At 37.9% G+C, this 22,994-nt stretch overlaps 1 protein-coding gene across 6 annotated transcripts in view; it reads left to right on the forward strand.

Annotated features, from left to right (window-relative positions):
• LOC100743853 (poly(rC)-binding protein 2) overlaps positions 1 to 20,634 on the forward strand; it is a 171,795-nt gene extending 151,161 nt beyond the window's left edge. For 4 of the 6 annotated variants that reach the window (XM_024365824.2, XM_033319347.1, XM_024365823.2 and 1 more), the window contains 3 exons: positions 2,241 to 2,337; positions 4,039 to 4,318; positions 9,557 to 11,368. In XM_024365824.2, coding sequence (XP_024221592.1) covers positions 2,241 to 2,337; positions 4,039 to 4,318; positions 9,557 to 9,935 — 756 coding nt within the window. In that variant the 3' untranslated portion in view covers positions 9,936 to 11,368. Of the gene's footprint in view, positions 1 to 2,240; positions 2,338 to 4,038; positions 4,319 to 9,556; positions 11,369 to 16,792 lie in introns of those variants that run through there. The other 2 variants (XM_033319348.1, XM_033319349.1) reach the window with 1 other exon arrangement.
• Positions 20,635 to 22,994: the final 2,360 nt, after the last annotated feature.

Consider the following 22,994-nt stretch of genomic DNA (forward strand, 5'->3'; position numbering starts at 1 on the left):
TGTCATACGAATTACACAATTTCAGTTTCGTTGAAATAAGTAGAATCTTGCAACGAGAATATTATTCAAAAGACGAATACGAATGAATGATAAAAAAAAGCAAAAGAATTTTTCAAAATTAGAAAAGATGCGTAAATGTATGCTGTCTCGCGATATTTTCTTTTCCCCTAACCGTCCATTCTACTCTGTCTATTTTTTCCTTTTTAATAGCTCGTTCCTTTAGAAGTTAGCCGCCTCAACTATTAATATTCGCTAGATACCACGGTCGACTTTGGTCGATTAATTTGCAGAGAATCTTCGCGGCGAGAATCGAGTTCGATCCAACCTCTGACGTATAGTATGTCATACGTGTGTAGACATATTCTCCGGCTGGATCACAAAGCGTCCTGGATTCCTCGGCTTCCGGTCCCTAATAGCGCAAAGCGATCTCCAGAATACCAAGCTGTACATTGCTATACACATACGTCGAGAAACTTGTTCGTAACTAGCGTGCTGGTATTAATAGCGATAGAGAAGGTCCAAGAAAATATCGACATCTTTGCTTATGAGTAACAACGTGCCGAATTATTATGATCGTTTCGAAATTATCGCCTTCGTTCGAAGACCGATCGAGAATGAAGCTTAGAAACACAAACTTCTTTCTTACAAAGAGATAAGGGACTTGCGTTTATGGATTGTAAAAAGTATTTTATGCTTCTAACGGTGTATGAGAAATTCTGCTGCAGTTTTTTCTTCAGGCGATCGTAATAATTTGATGACCGGTAGTGAACGGTAGTTAAATTTTTTAGTTGAGTTTCATCTTCAACCTTCTGTAACGATATGTAATTAAGAAGTTGCTGATATAGGTATTTCATTTTTAATCCTTTTATAAAGTTTAATTAATTGCATCCATGATGCTTTTTGAAGTTAATATCGAGGAGAAAAGTCTTTCTCGAAAGGATCGTTAAGTTTAATGTAACGAACGAATTGCTGCTTTAATAATCTCTCTAGTGTATTGTTTTTTACTATATCAGAATTATTTTGTAGAAAAGTTACAGAGGGTTCGTTTAATTTTTGTTTCGTTTTAAAACATTCTTAGAATCGTACGAAAGTAGAGAGTCATGCGATCATCGTTCTCCATAGATCGATCATTATTCGTTCGATAGTCAGAAACTCTTTCTCTGTCTCTCTTTTCTTTCTTTTTTCTTCTTTTTTTTTTTTTTTTTTAACCAATTCCTTCTGTTTGTAGCAATTTGCAACAGTAAGTAGTTTCGTTGCCACGAAATTCAGTATACTCGTCGAGCGAGGGTCCATTATTCTTTGCATAATCACGTCGAATAGTTCTCGAAACAGTCTGCCCGATTACCAAGTTGATGTTATCAAGTTGACCAAGACGGGAGATTCAAACATCGTCTGAATCTCAACATCGATCCGGCGTTAGAGCGTCGCGCGTTTTTTCTATTACGTTCCTTCGATTAATTTTCACTGTGTTTTTAGCTCCTTGTTGCGTGTGGTTGTCATGCGAGTGTTGTTTCACTATGCGTGTTCCTGAAAGAGCGTCACGCTTTCCAAAGCGACGATAAAAGGAAAAGAAAAGAAACAAACGCAGAGTAAGGGTGAAAGTATTGAAAAGTATGGAAACGTGTGGAGAAAGGTGACGAAGGACATTTTTTTGCATCGGCTCCCAGGAAGTCGGGACATCCTGCTGGTCGACATCGAAGAGACCATGAGAACAGGCGAAAAAACTCGCAGGTTGCCACGACCGTAGAATCCAAAACGATCGATAGATCATCGACGATGATGGATTAATCTAGAGAGAATTCTTTACTTTCTCCTCTATCTCTTCTTTTATTCCCTCTGTCTTCCTTCTTATTTAATTCGAACAGTTTTATCTATTCAAAAGATGATGATGATGATGATATATCTTGTCATTTTGATTTTCTTTCTTATTTTTTTCGTTGATCGTTTTCTTCTGAAATTTGTTTTTATTCCTTCCCATTGTCTGGTCATAGAGTTGTATTTTGATATTTCTTCTTTCTTTTTTTTTTTCTTCTTTCGTCTGGTTTGATCGACGATCCTCGAATGTGAGACGCGCGAGGAAAGCAGGCAGATTGATCGTTTCCTTTTTTTTTTTTTTTTTTTTAGATCTATATTTTATCGATGTCTTCGTATAATACCCCTCTGAAAGCACTTTTTAAAAATCGTTCGAGCGGCGGCACATGTTTTTGTTGAGCGTTGGATTTTGTTCGTCGTTGTTACAGATGGGCAAGCTTGGTAGCAATCCATTGGCTGGACTCGCGGCTCTAGGCCTCGGAGGCCTTGCCACACCTGCCAACACAGGTGGATTAAATCCAGCAGGTACGTCAAAAACTCCTCGTTGTTCTTTTACAATACTCTGTAACGCTCGTGACTATCTATTTATTCGTAATAATCGCACAAGCTTTTTCATTTGTTCTTTTTCAATTTGTAAATGAATGTTTCAGAAGCCGAACTTTTCAACCCTCTCTCTTATTTCTTAATTTCATTAGGATAAATACGATTTTCCAAAATCAAATTACTTGGTTCTGCCAACTTGTTTATCACAGGCAGATAACATTAATAATAGGACATTTTAAGTATATTATTAAGATACAGATTAAGATTATTAAGATACAGTGTTTATACATTTAAGATACAGTGTCTGCACGCTCGTCACTTGTTTCTACCTTTTAATTTATGCGGTTGATCAATTCAGCTTCTGAACGAATACGAATCGATACGAACGCGGCTGAAATACGGCTGAGAATTATTGTGTTTCGAGAATTCGAAATTTTGAGAATTCCGTAGAATTGCTTGTGCGATGTATGAAATTGAAAAAGTCGCTCGAGAAATCGCTTGAATTATTTACGTACGTAGAACGTGTTGTACGAGAATCTACAGGCTTACGCAACAAACTTTTATTTTACAAACAACAATGGTTTCGAAAATATTATAGAATGAAATCATGCTTTTGGCAGTCACTATGCAAACCTCACCACTTTACAAACATCTTACTTCACCGCGGTAAAACGACCAGCTTCGACCTCCAAGCCAACTCAACGCTTTCAAACAAATATGTAAAAATGTTAATCTTTATACCGTGGATTAAAATGATGATGTACCGCGATAACTATGTTTCGAAAATTTAAAAACGTTGTTGTTTCGCGTGCACTTTGCATACAGTTATTCGCCTAATTGGACAATGTATGTACATGTGGTCCATAACCACGTGTGGTAGATTTTAAAATAGAAAGTACATAATGATTCATGTATAGTCGTAACAATTATAGTACTGCGCGTGATCGTACGACGTATGAACTTCGGTAGAAGAATTAGCCAAAAATTATAATATTATTATTATTATTTTTATTATTTATTACTCCATCTATACAGTGTTGTTCTTACATTTAACAATTGCACTTGGTTAGAGAACTTAAGGTATTTGTAGCGCGACGATATCTCTCAGAAGTAAAATACTCTGAGACTGCAAAGTCATACTCTTCGCGCATGTCTGAGATTCTGTCACTAAGAAGAAAATCTCTCGGTTGTCTGTACTCTCTACGCGCGCACACTAACAGCATCCTTATAACATTATAATATACTGCACTTTGAACGCTGAAACGACTCATATTACGTATTTCACATTACTTTTATTCGACAACGGTGAGGACTAGATTTTTCTTATAGAAGAAAAAAGAAAAGGGAGAAAGATTCTTCCAGCCTGTACAACATAGTATTTTCTTGACAACTTGGCAAAAATGATTCTTCCGTGATTAATCAGAAAGTAGCTTTCTCAGCGGCTCGCTATAGGAATCGCGTGATAAAACCATCAACTTCGAAGATGAATATTTAAAAATCGAATCGCTTGTAGATAATACGCTGAGTGTCAGGTATCGTGAAAATTTCGTAGAAATTGCAAGTTGAAGTAAGAATGGTAGAATGTCAATCTACGCTACGAATGCCTTAAATCTCAAACCCTAAACCTTAGTCCAGAAATGACGCACGTTGCAAATATACAAAATGTTGCTGGTTTTTTGGCAGCATTAGCGGCACTGGCTGGTAGTCAGCTACGTACCAGCAACACGAACAGGCAACAGCCAGCGGCGAACAATCAGACGCACGAGATGACCGTGCCAAACGAGCTGATCGGCTGTATCATCGGCAAGGGTGGTACTAAGATCGCTGAGATCCGTCAGATCTCCGGCGCCATGATCAGAATCAGCAACTGCGAGGAGAGGGAGGGTGGCGCCACGGATCGTACGATCACCATCACCGGAAATCCGGACGCTGTGGCACTAGCACAGTATCTCATCAGCATGAGGTGAGTACCGTGGCACTGGAGCATAGATATCACTCTGGCTTGCCTGCCATCTTGAAAAGAAAACGAAAAAAAAAAAAGAAAAGTACGAAGAACGTTGGACGATCGATGTTCATTATATTTTATGGTTCCTGATTAATCCCATAAGTAATGCAGCTTTTCCGATAGATGCATTTAGAACAATGGAATTTGTTGTGAACAAGAGGAATTTTATGAAGAATGGATCGCTGTCGTAGAAAATTTAGGAATGTAATCAGTGACAGATCTATCAAGGAGCGTTTGAAGAAGAATTACTTTGTTTTAAAACAATCTCAAACTTCTTTTACCTATATAATTTACGCAGTGAGCTTCTACGTGTAAAGTATCTAGCATTATGCTAACATATTTCTAAACAAAACAATCTTTATTTACGTTTATACGATTTTTGGGTGAATCAATTGCAACAAATTCTTGGTTCCTTGTACCTACAATATCGAAAAATCCGTATTACTCGTAGGATATTCCAATATGCAAATAGATACATAGCATTCGATCGATCGTGCAACGTTCTCTCGACGAGATCGGTTTACTTTCTCTCGATCCAAGAGAGAGAATATTGTTTAAGAATTCTTCCATTATTCCTATCGGTACATGTCGAACTCGTCCCGGCTACGTATTGCGATATCTCGCGACACATCACCACCACCAACCCCCCACCCCCACCCCCAACGAACCTCTTTAACTTTCTGGTTTCTTTCCTTCTCTGGATCCAACGTGAAACGATCGTTGGGTCGGATCTTGACTTATGTGTACATGTCGCCGGTGTAGACATTTTTTTTTACACGATCCCCCTCGACGACGGAGAAAATGGAAGCCCAACTTCCCCGTCGACACCTCATAAAGAGAAAAAGGAACAAAAGAGAAACCCTTTGATTCGCCTGTCTATTTTTTCTTCTTTTTCTTTTTTTTTTTTTTCTCTTGTGTTACACTCGTTCCTTCTGTAATTACCTTTCTTAGCCTTGGTGTCTTGAAGATGATCAAGTGAGACTAAGGGAATAGTCGAATTGCCGTCATCGCGACACCTCCCATCATGTTTATTACTGTTGTTACTGTTGCCTCTGGCGGCGACGAGCTGGCTACAACGACCTTGCAAACTATCGCCATCATAGTTAATCAACGCTAGGTTGTGGATATTTCTGCGGATTTGTATTTTTGCGAACGCATGATTACGTAAATGCAACTTTCATAGATAGATAACTCGCTCGTCGAAAATTACATAAAATGTTTCAACGTCTTCTATAGTGATTTATAATTTAATGTATATGATAATTTCGCGTTCTCCTTCAAATTTTCCATAAATGCATAAAGATCCACGGTCTACCCGTCTATTTACAGAGATTCTATGTACGCTGTGTTATATTCGTGTTAAAAATCAGTACACGCACAGGTATAGGTTTGTTGCTATGGTTTTTATCGCGTATCGTAGCTGACAGGTTATGGTCGGGAAGTGCGTCGTTTTCCCGGCACGTCGACGCCAGAAAAGTGTTACATGAAAGAGGTGGCGGTGCAGCAACGAGCGTTTTCTATGTGAGATGGATACGTTGCACGAGTGTTAAGATACGAGGTGATCCCTCGATGTGGAGGTACGTGGTGACGTGCAACGCGTGTCGTGGACCGCCACCTCGGTCTCTCTAGCGTATACAGGTGAGATATTCTCGTAGTGAAGTAAGATTATATAGCCAGTGAAGACGACGCAGCAACCGCGAACCAAGGGATCGCCGTCAACGCGGAGACGCCGGAAGACAATATCTTCGTCTGCCACGACGGAAGAGGATCTTAATCCTTTGTTTCCAGGTCCTGCTTTCCAGGTCCAGTACCCTGAGTATCCTGCAGACACAACTCCGCTCAACATCTGTTTCCCATTTGTCGCTGGCTGTCCTTTCAAGCAAAAAAAAAAAAATTTTTTTGAGAAAAGAAAAGAATATATATAGTATACAATCACGATGACAGATATACGACACGTAGTCGAACGATTCCAGCAATATATCGTTCCGTTTTAATTAGACGATCTACTCCCGAAGAGTCCTGCAAAAAGCAATTATGCATCACTACAGCTCCTTTTTTTTTATTTTTTTATTTTTTTTTCTTCAAATACCCCAGTTGTTCGGTTTACGACGATCCAAAGCTTCTTTTCGGTCGAACTCGCTTTTGGCGAAGGCTCGTCGTTCGTTCGTTCTTATTCGTTCGTGCACTAGTAATACGGTGTTTTTCTAGAGATATATTTAATTCGATGAGATTAATCCTTTGAATATTGATCTATAATTAAGTATATAATAAATAACGTGATTACAATGACAGGTTGGAAACTTGGAAATTCAAACTGGGTTTTAGAAAACTATGATTCACTTGTTTTAATTCGATAAAGTCTTCCGTATGTTGCGTTCAATTCAATTTAGATTTTGTCCTATATCTAGCGTAATATGTTCACGAGAAAACGTGTTCTTCTGAACGCAATATAGCGTCAATCATATTGGAAAATTCGATATTTATCGTAGATTATATTTTATTAATTTATTTGCCAAACTATCGTCTATCAGTATGATGGATCGTTCAATTTTTGTTTCTGCAATTCGCCTTCGCCAAGAGCGTCACGCAGTCGCATCTTTGTATTCTAATTTGTACGTTTCCTCTACGCTGATCATAGCGTTTTACCAAAAGATAACGAACGTGCACGGACGTAGATCTTACAATATTTAATATATAACATCGTGCTATGGGACTGTTATCTCTTTCCATTCTTTTCACTAATTTCGAGAAGTTCAACGAAAATAAATAGAGAAACGTGTACTAACGTAGTCGTCGACGAGATTCGAAACGATCGAAAACGCGTCCCTGTAGCGCATATTAAAACGCTCTGGAAAACGAGCAATTGCCAAAGCAGCCCCAGTTTTTTGCCGCACCTCGAAAATACCACGAGTACCAAGCACGATTGTCCTGTATATCTATATATATTTAGCCGGTTTGAAAACGCGAATCGTACAAACCTTCTTCACATTCTATTTCTTCCCCCTTTTTACGAATTATAATCCATATTATATTTTATTCCAGATTGTCACTCATATATATTTTTATACTACTGCATTTGAATAGCGACCGAAAAATATATTCGTCATATATCCCGATTATTACTTCTTGTAATACCCGCTCAACCACTTGGTCGTCATGATTATTACGTATCGTGTTTATCATCCCCCCGAGCACAATTCCCGCGGCCAAGATCTGCACTCTGCCGCGTTCAATTCCGCTTTCCGTTCGTCCTGTATACGCGTGACGTACGAGCCAATTATCGTGGCAACGATTTCGCTGGATCAGCAAATCCAGCAACTGGTCAAACTGCTGCATAGTTCCCGTACAGATGATATACCCGTAGGCGGCGGAGTGCAAGTGCTGTGCCCCGTTTAGTTTGATTTCCGCTTTTCAGTGATTCACAGAGCCATGCTACGTTCCATTCCACTTTGCTAAAGTATCCGTGATGCGATACCAAATTGAAAAGACTCATAGAGATTCGATGTCATTACATGCTGATCGATGTTCGAACGCTTGTTGCTTTTCTTTTCTCGCTCTCTCTCTATCTCTTTCTCTCTCTTTCTTTTTTTATTTTTTTTTTATTTTTTTTTTTTTTACTTTTTACAAGTATTCTCTGTATATTCGGAGAACTTCTCCTGTTTTTATGTGTCATGTGCAACGGACTATGGCTCTGTGCTGCGTCAGAAAAAAGGACGTTGCGCGTTCGTCGGCTAGGAACAAGAAATTTCTTAAAAATTTCGAGATCGAGGAATTTTGCCAGATACGAAAGTGAAATTAAACTTTGAGAAATTGTTATTTTTCGTGGTGATCGAAACGAATGCAGTCGAACGTCCTTTTCGATGGCGGCAACTCCTCGCAGCGTATCCTCCGCATTGGGACGCCATTTTCGGTGCTCCTAGAGGCTGCATCGTGTACGATCGACGAAACGTGACGGCTGTATGTCGTTGGATGAAAAACGATACAGACAGATGCCGATGGTTCGTCGGTGCACGGTGTCTCGAGACCGATAAAACGCGTCCCGACGACGGAAAAGTCTCCCCCCACCCCCCCACGAACAACCACGTAGCCGGTGTACGTGAGAGTATCACGCTCCATAGAACACACCTGTGGCATAACTCTCTCTTTCTGTGAAGCCTGTTGAAAACCTTGCGACTCGAAGTCTTTCTTTTCTTTCTATTCTCTTTTTTCTTTTTTCTTTCTTTCTTTCTTTCTTTCTTTCTTTTCTCGCCTGACATACATCACACTTAGCGTCCACACCACCTTGTCACTCTTTCGATCTATTTCTGTTTAATCGATATAACAACTCTGTTCTTTTAGCGGACCCGTCTTATTATTTTCATTTTACTATATCTCACACATCGCCATGATTCGCCTCTTTTCATTTCCTAGCCTCTGTTTCTCGTGTACACGTCGCTGCGATTCCTTCCTTTCTGTATATTTCTTTCTTTTCATCTGATCGTTTATCGAAACACTGTCCGACAAAAGGAAACACGTACAGCAGTGCTCGCTTAAATTCCAATAGAGTTTCGCCTAAATTCAAACGACCCAAAATCCGCTTATACTCCCTGTACTGTTCGAACTGTCGAGTGTAAATTAAACCTATCGACAAACACAGCGAATAGACATAGTTGGAACAAGTGAAAATAGCGATCATATTCCTATATATCGGAATGAAACTTTCCCATAAAATAATAAGAGTTTTGCTATATTCGTTCGACAGTTTCCCTACACTTGATCTATTTGAGTCTACCTAAACGTCAATTGGTATAAGAAAAATTATGCCCAAGAAACGTGCAGATTTGCTCCACTCAATTATCGTGTCTTTTGCATTAATCTCTCGTTTGTCCTCTCACTTGTTTTCGCTAAGTCTATTCTTTCCCTCTGTCGAGGAAATCTCGAGTCCTCCCGTACGAAACAAAATCGTCATCCGCATCGCGAGCTTTGCAATCTGATCCTCGATTTAATTGTAATTTAATCGAGCACCGCTGTACACGCATATATATATATATATATATAAGTGTATATATATATATGTGTGTGTGTGAAACACGAAAGTAGCCACACGCAAACATAAACACACGCGCCCATATACTTACATAAAACTACATAAAACTGTTTTTATACGAGAGGAACGTTCCCACCCTGACCTTTTTACATTTTGTGTCTTTTCCCCAGTGTTGAACTGCAGAAAGCTAACCTAGAGGCCCAAAATACCCAAACCCCTGGCAGCGGTACCACTCCCGGGGCATCCGGGGCCAGTGCTTCTCCCTCTACTACCACTACCACTGCCTCTCCCTTGGCCAGCGCCATTCCCTTGGCTCAGCTGCTAAGCAAGCCAGGCGCCCTCAACGCCCTATCTAGCCTCACCGCCCTCGGCGGACTCACGGAATTGCTAGGTGGCGCTGCTGGTGCGGCTGCATCCGCTCTTCCGGTCCAGACAACCGGCGTTCACCGGTCGCACAAGTTCACACCGAGGCTACGTAGCCCTGGCGCGCCCGGGCCCACCGAGAGCGGCAAATTCAAATCCGAGCGCACCAAGTATAACCCGTACTGAGCCACCGACCACGAAGAAACGAAGGAGAGACGCGAGATCAGGGAGATCGTTACACGTACACGCATTACTCATCACAACGACCATTACAGCCACGATTACCACCAATACCACAACCACCACGATCATACACACACGGAACACGAGATTTACATCGGAGAAAAGTGCGTACGGACGCCAGGGTAGCGCGAGTCCTGATCAAGACTTGGCTAAGGATCGGACCAACACGATAGTTTCAGAATGGACTACCAGCGATGATAGCGATGATGATGATGATGATGATGATGCGTGATGCAAATTCATAGGGTAAGACGCGCGACGACCGTGCCACTTGCGTCCTACAATTGCCGGTCACGGCATCGACCTTCGTGTTTTCTGTCGTTTTTTTTTTCTTTTTTATATATATACATATATATACATAGTCTTCTTCTTTTCTTTTCCTTTTTCCTTTTTTTTTTTTTTTTTTTTTTGTATACGATATAGAATGTACCGATCAATTTGTATTTCTATTTTTTGAAAGGGAAGGTTGAGAGATGGTTTAAAGGCGAGATCCGACGCTAAGTCTTCGGGCCTTCGCATCAAGCGCGACACGACCTCCGAATCTGACTTACTTTTAGCCTGAACGTATCACTTGCTCTGCGAAATGCGTGATTTTAACACGCTTTCCTTTCCGCGTTTCGTATACATTTTCTGTTTTATTGGATAACGGTATTTCATTTCAGAGAATCATGATACATCGTATACAATACGGTGATGGTGAGTTGACGTCGACTCGGAGAACGTGACCGCTTGTCCACCGTCGCGAAACAGCCTTTTTTACATATATATATATATATATGTATACATATATATAACATAATTACGATGAATTATATTAATTGATTAATGTCGGAAGCATAAAAGGCTCTTCTTAATAGCGTTAGGCGATTCCGATGTAATTTTTTCTTGTAGTTGTATAGCCCGACCACTTTTCAATTTTGAAAGAGAGAGAGAGCGAGCGAGCGAGAGAGAGAGAGAGAGAGAGCGAAATATGTCGTGCGTGTCGGAATATTTAGTAGAGAAAGAAAATAAATAATGGAACAAAAAAGAGGTTGGAAACGACGTGTGCGACATTTATTAGATATTACTATGATTTCTTTTTTCTTCCTTTCTTTTTTTCTTTTTTTTCGATTATGTCTTTTACATCATTTACACGAGAGAATGTACCTACATGAGAGAAGAGTGTGAGAGAGTTGAATGAAAGGAAATGAGAAATGAGAAAAAGCGAAGCGTAATGACGTGTTCAGATACGCATTGTGTCCGTAATCATGTAACCGTGCTCTGAAATCAACGCCGGACACTTCATCCGGAAATAGAATATGGTCTATCGCGACAGCGCGAGAGAAGAAGAGGTTTAAAAAAAAAAAAAAAGAGAAAGAAAGAACAAAATGAGAGAATAATGACAAGAGAGCTTATTCGTACCTCGACATGAGGTTTAAACGCCGCTTCTTCGAAACGATTAGGATGAGCATAGACATATTGTACTCGCTAAATGCGAAAGAGACAGAGAGAAGGAAATGAAATATACGCAAGGTAATCAATCGATTTACGATAGTGGTCGTTTTATTGTAACGATAACGATGATAATTATATACGAATAAAGCAAAAACGTAATCATATTCACGAGAAACACGCTCCATTTATATATGTATAGATATAAATATATATATATATATTATTAACATATGTATATAAATAATATATAAATGTATTATTGACATATGTATGTATATATAAATAATATATATATATATATGTATATATTAATATACGGCAGATAGAGAAGAAAGTAACGATTCCCCCAGCGAGTTCAGATTAATTAGCGTTAATTAACATTTTAGATACGTATACACAACCTGTTCACACTTACACCACTGACATACACAGAAACGCGTACACAGAAACACAAGGATGAAAAATAGATGAAAAAGATCGTGTTTTATCGAAGAGAAAAGTCGCATTCGCCGCAGATCGATCAGTCTTTTCTTCTAGCTCGTCCCTCAAGAATGTAGAATGTAGAACGAAGATATAGCGACGAACGAAGAATGATATTTCAATAAAATATGAGTCGATCAAGATGGGAATATGAATCGAGTCGATCAATTTTGTTAGGTTGATAAGGGAGGATCGAAAAAGAAGTAAAGACACGGTGAATGGACGTCGATTTTTAATGACGATCGACTGCGTACGAGCTCCCAGATCAATGTTTGTGTGCTCAATTTCTAGTTCGTAGCGAGAGAAAGAGGAAGAGAGAGAGAGAGAGAGAGAGAGAGAGAGAAAATACGTTGCATAGATCAAGCGGATGTAGATTTATGACCGACGAGTGGTAGAACGCTCGTGCACCGATTTTTGCCGCGATGTCGTGATCACGATAGATCAGATTCTTTGTTCTTTACGATGGTTCGAAGTTCCGTGCTACGATTTTGCCAACTTTTTTTATAATTTTTTATTTCTCGATTTATTGGATTTGCGAAGCCTCGTTTATTTTCATTCATTTATATAATTAACCCTTTAAAGCTACATTTAAAGGTGACGCCGTCATATATAGAATGTTATTTTACAAAACGATTATTATGGAATTATTTTAGTTTAGAAATCGATAATGTCAAGCGTTGTAAACTTTTTATTATCATTCGTTATTAAGAGAAGTGATATCGAACGAAATTATTGAATCGAATAAATCGTGAACACGATCGCGCAGCTCGTAGTATAATAAATGATAATTCATATTGCGTTTGACATTCTGTACACCCATATGTAGTCTTGTCCCATATTACATACATATATTTGGTTCTCTCTTGGAGACAATAATGATTTCTCACGTTGGCGGCGATTTCCGTGAAAAATCGACCAGACAAAGATTCTGCAAGTGAGAAAAAGCGAGAAAGAGTGCGTGTGATAGGATAGAGTGAAAGAGAAACTAGCGTGAACGAGAGAAAAATAAGACGATGAAACTAAAGCGATCTTTTTCTTTTTCTTTCTCATCGTTAAGGCGAGAAGGAAGGTTTGACAAAATATATCAAGATTCAAAGAGTATACACACACAGGATTTTGTAGGTAATGTTAGTCTTCAACTGTATATTGGTCTCTTATAAACGATGTCGCAGAGCTTGTGTGCTTAACAAGACATTAGCTACCCTGTATCTCACCTTGTTAAATAAAGCTAGGCGTGTTTAATACAAAAAAAAAGAGATGAAATACTTTGTGAAAAATAAGCAATCTCGACGAGAATTGAACACACGAGAAAAAGAGATAATCAAATATCTCGGTATTCCTTAGAACGAGGTCTCGCAATGCACTATAGTTATTTTCAAACAATTTGTCTTAGGATAATAATAAATTACTATTTTGTTGGATAATATTATATAATAGTAGCGGCAAATAATAATTATTATTGTATTATTAAAACGCTACTGTTAGCCTTGTCACAATGAATTCTCTGCATTGAACGTGACAATGAAAAATGTGACACAGGTATGGTTAGCTGTAAATACGCGCTGTTCTGCGCGAGTTCCACCGTTATTTATACGTTCCCATCGATCCAGCCTCCCTGGAAGAAACTAATTCTGTAGTACTTTGCGCGACCACGTTTCTGGCTTCTGCTGTACTTTTATTGTTGCTACCTCCTTTTAGAAACCGGCCTCGTGTTTCGTGGAACGAGCGCCTCTGATCCGCGTCAAATCGAACGACGTGAAAACGAAAGAGAGTTGAATTTTAGAACGAGCGACAGCGGATTTCTCATTCAAAAAAAAAAAAAAAAAAAAAAAAAAAAAAAAAAAAAAAAATGAATTTGTAATTGTAGCTTCTTTTTTGGCTATTCTTGTTACGTTGGTCCGTATGCAAGGGATGATGTGTGGATATATGCAGATATGTTAGAGAATTGATATTTTAATCCTTTGATATATTTGAGTATTTTTATTATTCTTAATGGTGAAGCATATAACAGTTTAATTTTGTGAACTGTGCGTCGTTAATGATGAACGTGAGATGTATGAATATCGTTGAAGATTTTGTTGGAAAAAAGATGGATTAAGAGGACCAGAAATATCTTTGATATGTCATTGATGATCCACAATTTTATATCAAAACTTCACCTATAAATATAGAGTGCGATTTAAAGGTAAAGAAAGCTACGTATTGTCAAGCCAATGCCGCTCGTTTGCACTGTTCAATTATCCTCGGTTTGTAGATCAATTCGACTTGTAACGATCATCGAACGAAAGCTGAGAGATATTCCATTGGAGTCGCTCTGCCCCGTATGAAAAATGTCTCTCAAATTCCTTTCTCGTTCGTCGATTTGATCTGGATCCAATCCTCGAAGGATCAAGGAGAGTAGCATCCGATCGACATAAAACAATCGATGGGGAAATATCACGGTGAACCATCGATATTTTGCCTATATTTTCATATTTTTTTTTCTTTTTCTTTTTTACTGCAATCGCGAAACGACGATTAAAAGAGAAAAATGTTTAAGATTGTCGCGTGCCTCGTTCACGCAAATCTTCTGTTTGCAATCGATATAGATTGTAACCTATTGCCGCGTATAGCATACAAATCTCTATGTATAGCAAACACGATGCGCAGAGTGTACATACATTATGTTATGTGTACATACGTGCATATTTATATTTCGAGAAAAAAGAAAAAAAAAAAAAGATACGTACCAAGAGTGGAGAGACTCTTACAGAAAGAGGTGTAGAGAAAAAGGGAGAGAGAGAGAGAGAGAAGATGTATCCATCCAAACAACTTGACCCAGGCTCCTGCCCGTTTTTGGTAAGCACCATCCGCTCCTTTGTAGTCCCGTTAATCGACACATACTCTTCTTCCCAATTTTTACGAACCGTATTTTCGGCAACTAGCGATCTTGTTCTTATTACTCTATTCGTTTCTTTGTTACTTCTTTCTTTATATATATTTTTTATCTATTAATTAACCGGCTCTCTCGGATACCCGTTTCAAACATTTAACGTTCCGTTTTTTTTTCTTTTTTTTCTTCACCTGTGTATCTAGTTTCCATGTTTTCACATTTTTCTTTGATTTTTTTCATTTTTTGTAATCTAACTCTTTATCGTGAAACAGACGATGATCGCGACCAACGGAGTTGCCAACCAGAACCGATTTTACCGACCAGATCATCCGAACCCCTCCGGGAATCATTCTACGCGAATGATTACTATCAATTCGATGCGCACCCTTTCATGCATGTTTCCGCTCGAACATTTTTCTGAGAACTGTACATTGCATCTGAGACCGCGTTAACTACGCTGTTATCGATACGCGGCGTTTGTGTGATCTCCCTTTCTATCCTTCTTTTTTTTTTTTTTTTATTTGTTTTTCTTCATTCTTTTTTTTTTTTCTTTTTGGATTTTAATGACGGTTCACGGAAGATGTTCGTGGAGACTGTGCATGCCGAGAGGGTGTAATCGAGAGCAATCTGTACCTCGATGTTCGAGGATCTTCTTCCGTAGATCTGTCGCATGTTACCTGAAGAGCGAGGGAGACGACGAAGCGCATTCGTTTGCAACTTTCGGGAAAATATAAAAATTTCGTTTGAAAGATATTTCTGCTATACGAAAGGAAATGAGGATTTTTTAAATCGAACTTGGACTATTATTTAGATTTCTGAAGATTCGAGTTTTGTATTTTCGTTTGTGTGTTAATTCCTTGCAATAGTATTTTTTCTTCCCTCCTTTTTTCCTTTTTTTTTTTTACAGAAAATATTTTCGAGTGTACAGTGTAATTATTCTGTGAAATATTAAAGACAGAGAAAGATTAATTGATTTGGAGGGAATAGCTACTTCTCGTAGATGATTATTTTTACACATATCGAGATATATTAAACAAGATAAACAGCATGCGATCGTCGGGGAAATATTTTCCACGGATATTAACAAGTTCGAAAATTTAAGTTAAATATAGGATCGTCTATTGATTTAATTATTTCACTGGTTTCGATTGCGAGTGGTGAATATGCTTGTTGATTGCTTTTCGCTGTTTGTGTAAGTATTGATCTTGTTTAATATATCCTGGAATGGAGAGCAAAACGAAAGAAAAAAGTTAAAAAAGATAATGGAACATAATTGTTTTTCTCAATATGTACATCGATATTTAAATATCTAAAATTCCATCAGACATAATCCTTGACTTAATTGCACATAATAATTCATCGGAACGTAGCAGAAAGTATAAAAAGAAATTAGAGAAGAGTGTTGATATTTCAAAAAGGACAAACTTAACAGAATCTGAAACAGTGGGATTCTCAGAAAAATTGTTGAAAAATGTACATTTTCTCGCACGATGTCTGTTGTCTTTTATAATACATTGTATAACACAATGTTATATCTTATACGATGAAATTCCAACGAATCTGAGTGTTTTATAAAACGTTCGATATATAAACCAATTTGTTGTATTTCTGCTCCAAATCAATTTTTTCGAAGCTAATCACACGCGTGCACTCGATCAAGACATTTAATTAAATTCATTACTAACCTGATGTAACGTATATTACTTGCTCCTATCAAACAATTTTATAACTAGCCTTTCGTCAGCCCTTCGATGTAAAAACTATTCGAAAATCAATGAAAGTGCCCAATATGAACGAGAAACCTCCGAGTTAAATAAATCTTGTAACTTATTTCTGTCTACGTTTTTACTCTATCGTTGAGAAACGTTCCCCGAAAACGATCCAACAAAAGAAACCGAGCAAACGAGAGCGTTTGGTCGTGTCCGCGGTCGGCTCGCGTGTATCGAGCCAAGGAATCGGCGCTGCTTCGCAAAGATCATATCCGGTCTGACAGACACGGCCAATTCTGTTTCAGGATATCACAGGAAACGACGGGACTGTCGATACCCGCGTACCACTTCATCCCGCCGGACCACATCGTTAAGTCGCCGATCCACTAAAAGTGGTGAGACACATACGTATGTCGTTGTCGTCGTCGAAAGGACGCGGGGCGTCACGACGCACGCGAAGCTGTCAATGGCATCTGGGGCTGGGCCACGCACTGTGTTCAACCAGCTTGCTAATCGACACACATTTTTAACACTCGTATTACACCTACGCATACATGATACATATACACGATTATAAAGCACACACTTGGTTGAAAGAGGAACAAGAGCACACACGATACTACACAAATACACACACAGACACACGGTGAGCAAAAGGTGAACAACAAAAATGGAGCACATCGTCAGGATAGGAAAAAGAAAAGGGAGACTTGCATACACGTACACGCATACACATATAAATATTTATATAAACGTATACATATAGGTATACGTTATAAAAGCGATAAAAAGCAGAGAGTGGTAGGCGTGGGATACACGTCACGAGAGATTAGATACACGTTGTATGCATAAACACGTATACACACAGAGGTATAGAGACATATATATATATATACACACACATACACGTACACTGACACACACATATACACACGTCGTACATGCATACGTGAGAATATTGTGCGCGCGCTCTCGACAAGAGAATCACAGAGGTGTACATAAATGGCGAGAACGCAGAGAGAAAAGGGATTAAATCGAGCACGCGCTTAATAATAATGGTATATAAAAAGAAGAAAAAAAAAATGAAGAAAAAAAAATAAGAAGTATAATACATGCAAGTAGAGACGATGAAGGCACGCACGCGCGTACACGGTTATATGATATATATAAATATATATATATATATATACTCGAGTGTACAAAACTGTACAAAAAGATATTTAAACGAACAAATGAAACAAAACAAGCATACAAACAAACTGAAAAAAAAAGAAACAAATAATAACGATGCACGCCGCAGCCCGTCACACACACACGGTGGCTGCTGCCGATTGGTAAAGGGAACAAGCCAAAGATATGTTAGTTTTCATTTTTATATTTAAAAAAACGAGAGAAAAAAAAACAAAACGAGAATAGACGAGAGAGGCGGGAGAGAAATACTACGGCGGCCGAAAATCTCGGATCATCGGCATCTCGATGATTGGATCTTTGTTTCCGTGGGTGTCAGTTGTATAGTAAAAATATTGCTACCTTCGATCGGAGAAGGTAAAAACGTGCAATTTTGTATCGAAACAGCACCAGCTTAATTTCTGTTCGAAGTTGCGTCAATGTTACGTTCAATTATACAAATTTGTACAACAACTGTACGAACGATGTTACGTTGTGCTTCCAATTAGTTTTACTAAAATTCGTAATTGAACCCAGAATGCATTAATCTTTAAAACGATACTCGATAATATAAATTATCTTCCAACTATTGTTTCGATTCTTCCATTGTTTGTAATTCTTAGAAGATTGTTAAATACGATTTAACAACGTAGTTAAAATACAAAATTTCGGCATTCTAGGCGAAATTAGAACGTAGAACCTAGAAAGCGTTCTAGGCAATTTCGAACAAAAATTGGGTCTCGTTGGTGTCGTGCGATATAACGTTGCACAATTCGTAGCACCAATTGTGGAAGCAAAGGTCCGATAACAGAAGGGGTAGTCTAATATTTTCGGTCAGCATAGTACGAGAGAATTATTATTATAATTATTATTAATCATGAATGTGTGAAGCAAAGACGCTGAATAACTATATAATATTATTAGGCCGGTTGTTAGCGTTTTTTCTATATTGCTGGCTATTCTAAGGAATGGAGACTGATGGGTTTCTTTTCACCCATTTAGCTAATTTAAAACGTGAAATCATCCCCGAACGGGATCACCAACTCTCTTTGGACAATTTCATAGAGATCTCATTTCTAGAGATTTATTATTTTCAAATTAATCTTCTTTAAGATTAGAACCATTGAAATCTCTAGTACGAAGATATCCAACAGGAATACTCCTCTTAGATTCTCGATCTAACAAAGTCTTCTTTGTCACTGATATCTTCATTTTTTCGGACGAACAAATCTCTCGCTAAATCTTTTTGTTTATAAGTGTCGATCAATCAATAGATTTCGTTAAAGACATATTGGTTTCGAGCGAATACTCGGAATATTCGTGGAGAGTAAGAGAATAATTGTTTAACAATTATATTTCCCAACTACAGATACCAGACAAAGGAAATAACTTTCAGATTTTATCAATCATTTTAATAATTCAACTTTTTATAAATTGCAATTTAGTTTCCTTCTTAAGGTATAGATAACTTGACGTTTCTTTTCTTCTCTTTTTTTTTTCCTGATCCTTCTTGGCTGGCGAATTTTATTTGTAAAGATGTAGTGGAGAAGATCGCTCTCCAGTAGAATCGAACGATCGTAATTAGACAGAGGAACTGCAGTAAAATCGGACGATCGTAATCGAACAAAGAAGCTACCACTCGGGATTTCTGCAAAGCTTTGAATTTATCATCGCACGATTCTCGATTGTTACTTTCTATGGCAATGGATTCTGTTGGTTTTCTCTGTCGATACAGACGATCTCAAGAAGGATCTTCGACTTGATAATTGATTAATTTCTCAGTAGATTCTCTTTTCCCCTTTCAATGAGGTCAACCATTCTTCAGGAGATTAGGTTCATCGATATATCAGAGTTCTTCGTCTCCTTCAGGTCTTAATGAAAATTTAAGAGATAAGAAAGAGATATAAAATCGTTATTGAAGAACAATTTCGTTACGTTCGGTTTAAGTAAATAATATTAATTTGTCAGGTGGAGCTCCGATCAGTGTAGAAGCGAGACTCCGCCAGTTACTCGATTTTTAATTGTTATCGTTGTTATACGTTACGATGTAACTTTTATTTTGCCGTCATCGCCATCCGTGACGATACTTTTTTCAAGATGCTTAAGAAAGAGGACGTCAGAAAGTCTTAAGGGAATTTTTAAACAATTCGAAATCCATCAAATTAATGTAGCAAATACGGTTGTTTTATGAGAAATATTACTGTATTCGCGAGATTGTTGTTACTTTTACTAATTTATTAGTGGTCGTCATTAATAGAGATTTATATGGATAAATGTTGCATTGTTAAGATTCTGTTTATTTTTGTTACGAAAATATTTTGTTTCTCTTATTGTTAAATTCCAGTGTTTTTAACGTGGAGCTTCAAGTCATTGACGTACTATCAGATCGTACTGTTAGCGATAACATTCGAAAAAACGAGAACTATTAAATAGTTATTTGGCGATAACAAACGTGAAAAACTCTTCGTAATGGTTTTATCGCCAAGTGGAGTGATAAATTTAATGTTTCAGACATGGAAGAGTATAATTTTAAAATAGATTCTTTAATTACGTTATGTTGTATTTTTTTCGCCATAATTTCAAACAATTGTAGATACTTTGAACATTATTTCTTTATTTATATATAGAATATGTATGTCGTTCACGGAGGCATGATATATTTGTTTTATAGTTCAATACTCAGAATTTCTCTGATCTCCAAGTGCAACACTCGACTTCTGTACGAACGACGAAAAGGGGAGAAGTTATATTCTTATTTCTTGTCTTTCGTCTCGAAAAGTGACCACGACCGTAGCTGGATGTCACGTCGAGTTCCTCTTTAAGAAACCTTGAAGCTTTCCTCGAAGCTTGGAACCGATGTCGAGTCCAGTGTGACGGATCTTCAAAAAGAAAAAACAGAAAAAAGAAAAAATACGCGTTCCAATCATCGTACCGAGAAAACTGGCGACGAAATTTTCAAAAAAAAAAAAAAGAAAAAGAATAAAAAAACGAAGGAAAATACGTCGATATATCAGGATCGTTTATTAGAACGATCGAATCGACGATGGCGCGCACTTCCGTTGAAGGAACAAAAATGAAATTATTACGTGGAGTATAAATAACGATATATTATATATATACATATAATATATATATATTTATTATACGATAAAAGAGGAAATGAAAAAAATAAACAGAATTAGAGGGGATAAAGTAGCGACGGAAAGGTGTGCGAGCTGAAAGCCTAGCTTCGATCAGGAGGCGTCTCCTTGTTCACCCTCTTCTTCATCTCTTCGCCCGCTATTCGCGCTGTTCTTCCATCATGTTGTTAGGTCTCCTTTTCTCCAGGTTTCCTCCGTGGAACCAGCTCCACTATCCGTAACTAAATCGTGCTTCTATAATTGAAAAGATTGAACGATAATCTATGAAAATGTCGACTTCCACTTAACTAGAGTATCCATTGTTTCAATGGAAAATGATTTGACTTTCATGTTGAATAATTTTAACCCTTGGGGCTGTCGCAAGGTAGATCTAACATCCTAGATATCCACCTTAAATTTGGAGATATTTTTTGTTTATAATTTTTAATATCATTCGTAAGTCAATATTATCGGCTGTCTTTAATCCTTTAATTTGTTGATATTTAAATTTTCAAACAAAATCTCGACTTCCGCAGGTTCGTCGTTTATCGTTCAAACTTCTCAATTCGCTTCGGCGACAGCTGGCGAACAAAATCGGACGTTTCTCGATTATTCTCTGTGTGTGTATTCGTTGCAGGGTAAATTCAGTGTCTTGTGAAATCGGCGAGCTATGAGAATGAGAAGGAGATATGAAAAGCAAGGAATGGAAAATTGATAATAAAACTCGCCGTCTTCTTGGTCTTTATCTTGGTTGTCGTTCGCATATATATCCAGGCTGATGTTAGCTCTCGAGACGTGCAATATGTCTTAACATACGGTGCACGTACATAAGACACACGCATGCATATATAATACAAACGTGTCGTTTCGTTCGGTGTCCATTCTTTACACGATTATTTGTAACGATGCGTGCATTCGAAGTGACGTCGTCGAACGATCTACGCGCTGTTTCTCTGGTAATGATAATAGCCATGTCTTAAATCAACAGAGCGTAAGAATTATATCATAAATGATTGAATTGTCGGAATAACGACTTAATAAATTTTGTGGAAATAATGAAACACGAATAATTGATGTCGTCACGGTATCTGTAAGTATTTGCGTCAACCGATACGTACAATGATTTCTTATTTTGCTGTTATATCACCCTCTTACGGGATATTAGTAATTGTATATTTAAATTCTGCGATGTAAAAATAACGGGTTTGCTTGATGAAACAAATGGCATTCGACGAGTAAATTGTATTAACTGCAATTTGTCTGATTATCTCGCCCGATGGAAAATTGTAAAATTTATAAAATCAAGCTTTGTAATCTACAACCTGTGGCTTATCAATTTGCTAATATTACTATCAGTTATTTAGTTATCGTGCAAGAGAACCAGAGATAAATATTTCTGTGTCTTTCGATCGGGTCGTTCGACGAAATCCTCAGCGAAATTCTCCATAGGATCGTCGATGGAATCGATGAAATCCAACAAAATTTTCGATGAGATCGATGAATTCCGACAAAATTTTTGATGAAATCGATGGAATCTTCCAATGTGTGCCAAAGATTCGCGATCCGTACGAAATCATCGAGGAAGCTCGTCGTTGTTCTCGTTTGGAGCCGAACAAGATTTGCGCGCTCCGCCTCCCGCGGATACTTCAATGTTCTTCCTCGCCCTCTTGGCGTGTTTCCCTCACGAAATTCTCAATATTTTTTAAACGATTGTTCTTTCAAATCGCGTGCGTCGTTCGCGCTAGCTGTCTCTTGTTAATTTGTCAACTGAGAAGAAGATCGTTGGCCGTGTTGCCGCGAGAAACTTTACCGTTTCTAACAAAAAGAATTTCCTATTTGCCATCGCGTTTTCCTTTCTTCGTTTAAATGTCGAGGACGCGAGAAACGTGTGCAATACGGCGTCGCATAGCTTTACAGCGCTTGAAAGACTTTTTTTAGCTTATTTTCTTTTTTAGGTCGAAAGATTTTTTTAACTTGTTTTCTTTTTTAGATCGAAAGATTTTTTCTAGCTCGTAGCATTTCGATCGCTCAAAATTTGTATCTAGTGTTTCGTGATTTGATCTTGTAAATATTTATTGTTCGTGTCGTTGTATATATATTTATCGATTTACTCATTTCGTTCTTCTTGTTCATTAGAATGATATGTCATTTCATCGATTCGTTAATCAGATAAATGTTCGCGTCTCTATTTATTGTATAATTTTATTCGTTCTATTCTCAT

Source organism: Bombus impatiens, unplaced genomic scaffold (assembly GCF_000188095.3).
Source record: "Bombus impatiens unplaced genomic scaffold, BIMP_2.2 scf_0151, whole genome shotgun sequence".
Classification (NCBI taxonomy): domain Eukaryota; kingdom Metazoa; phylum Arthropoda; class Insecta; order Hymenoptera; family Apidae; genus Bombus; species Bombus impatiens.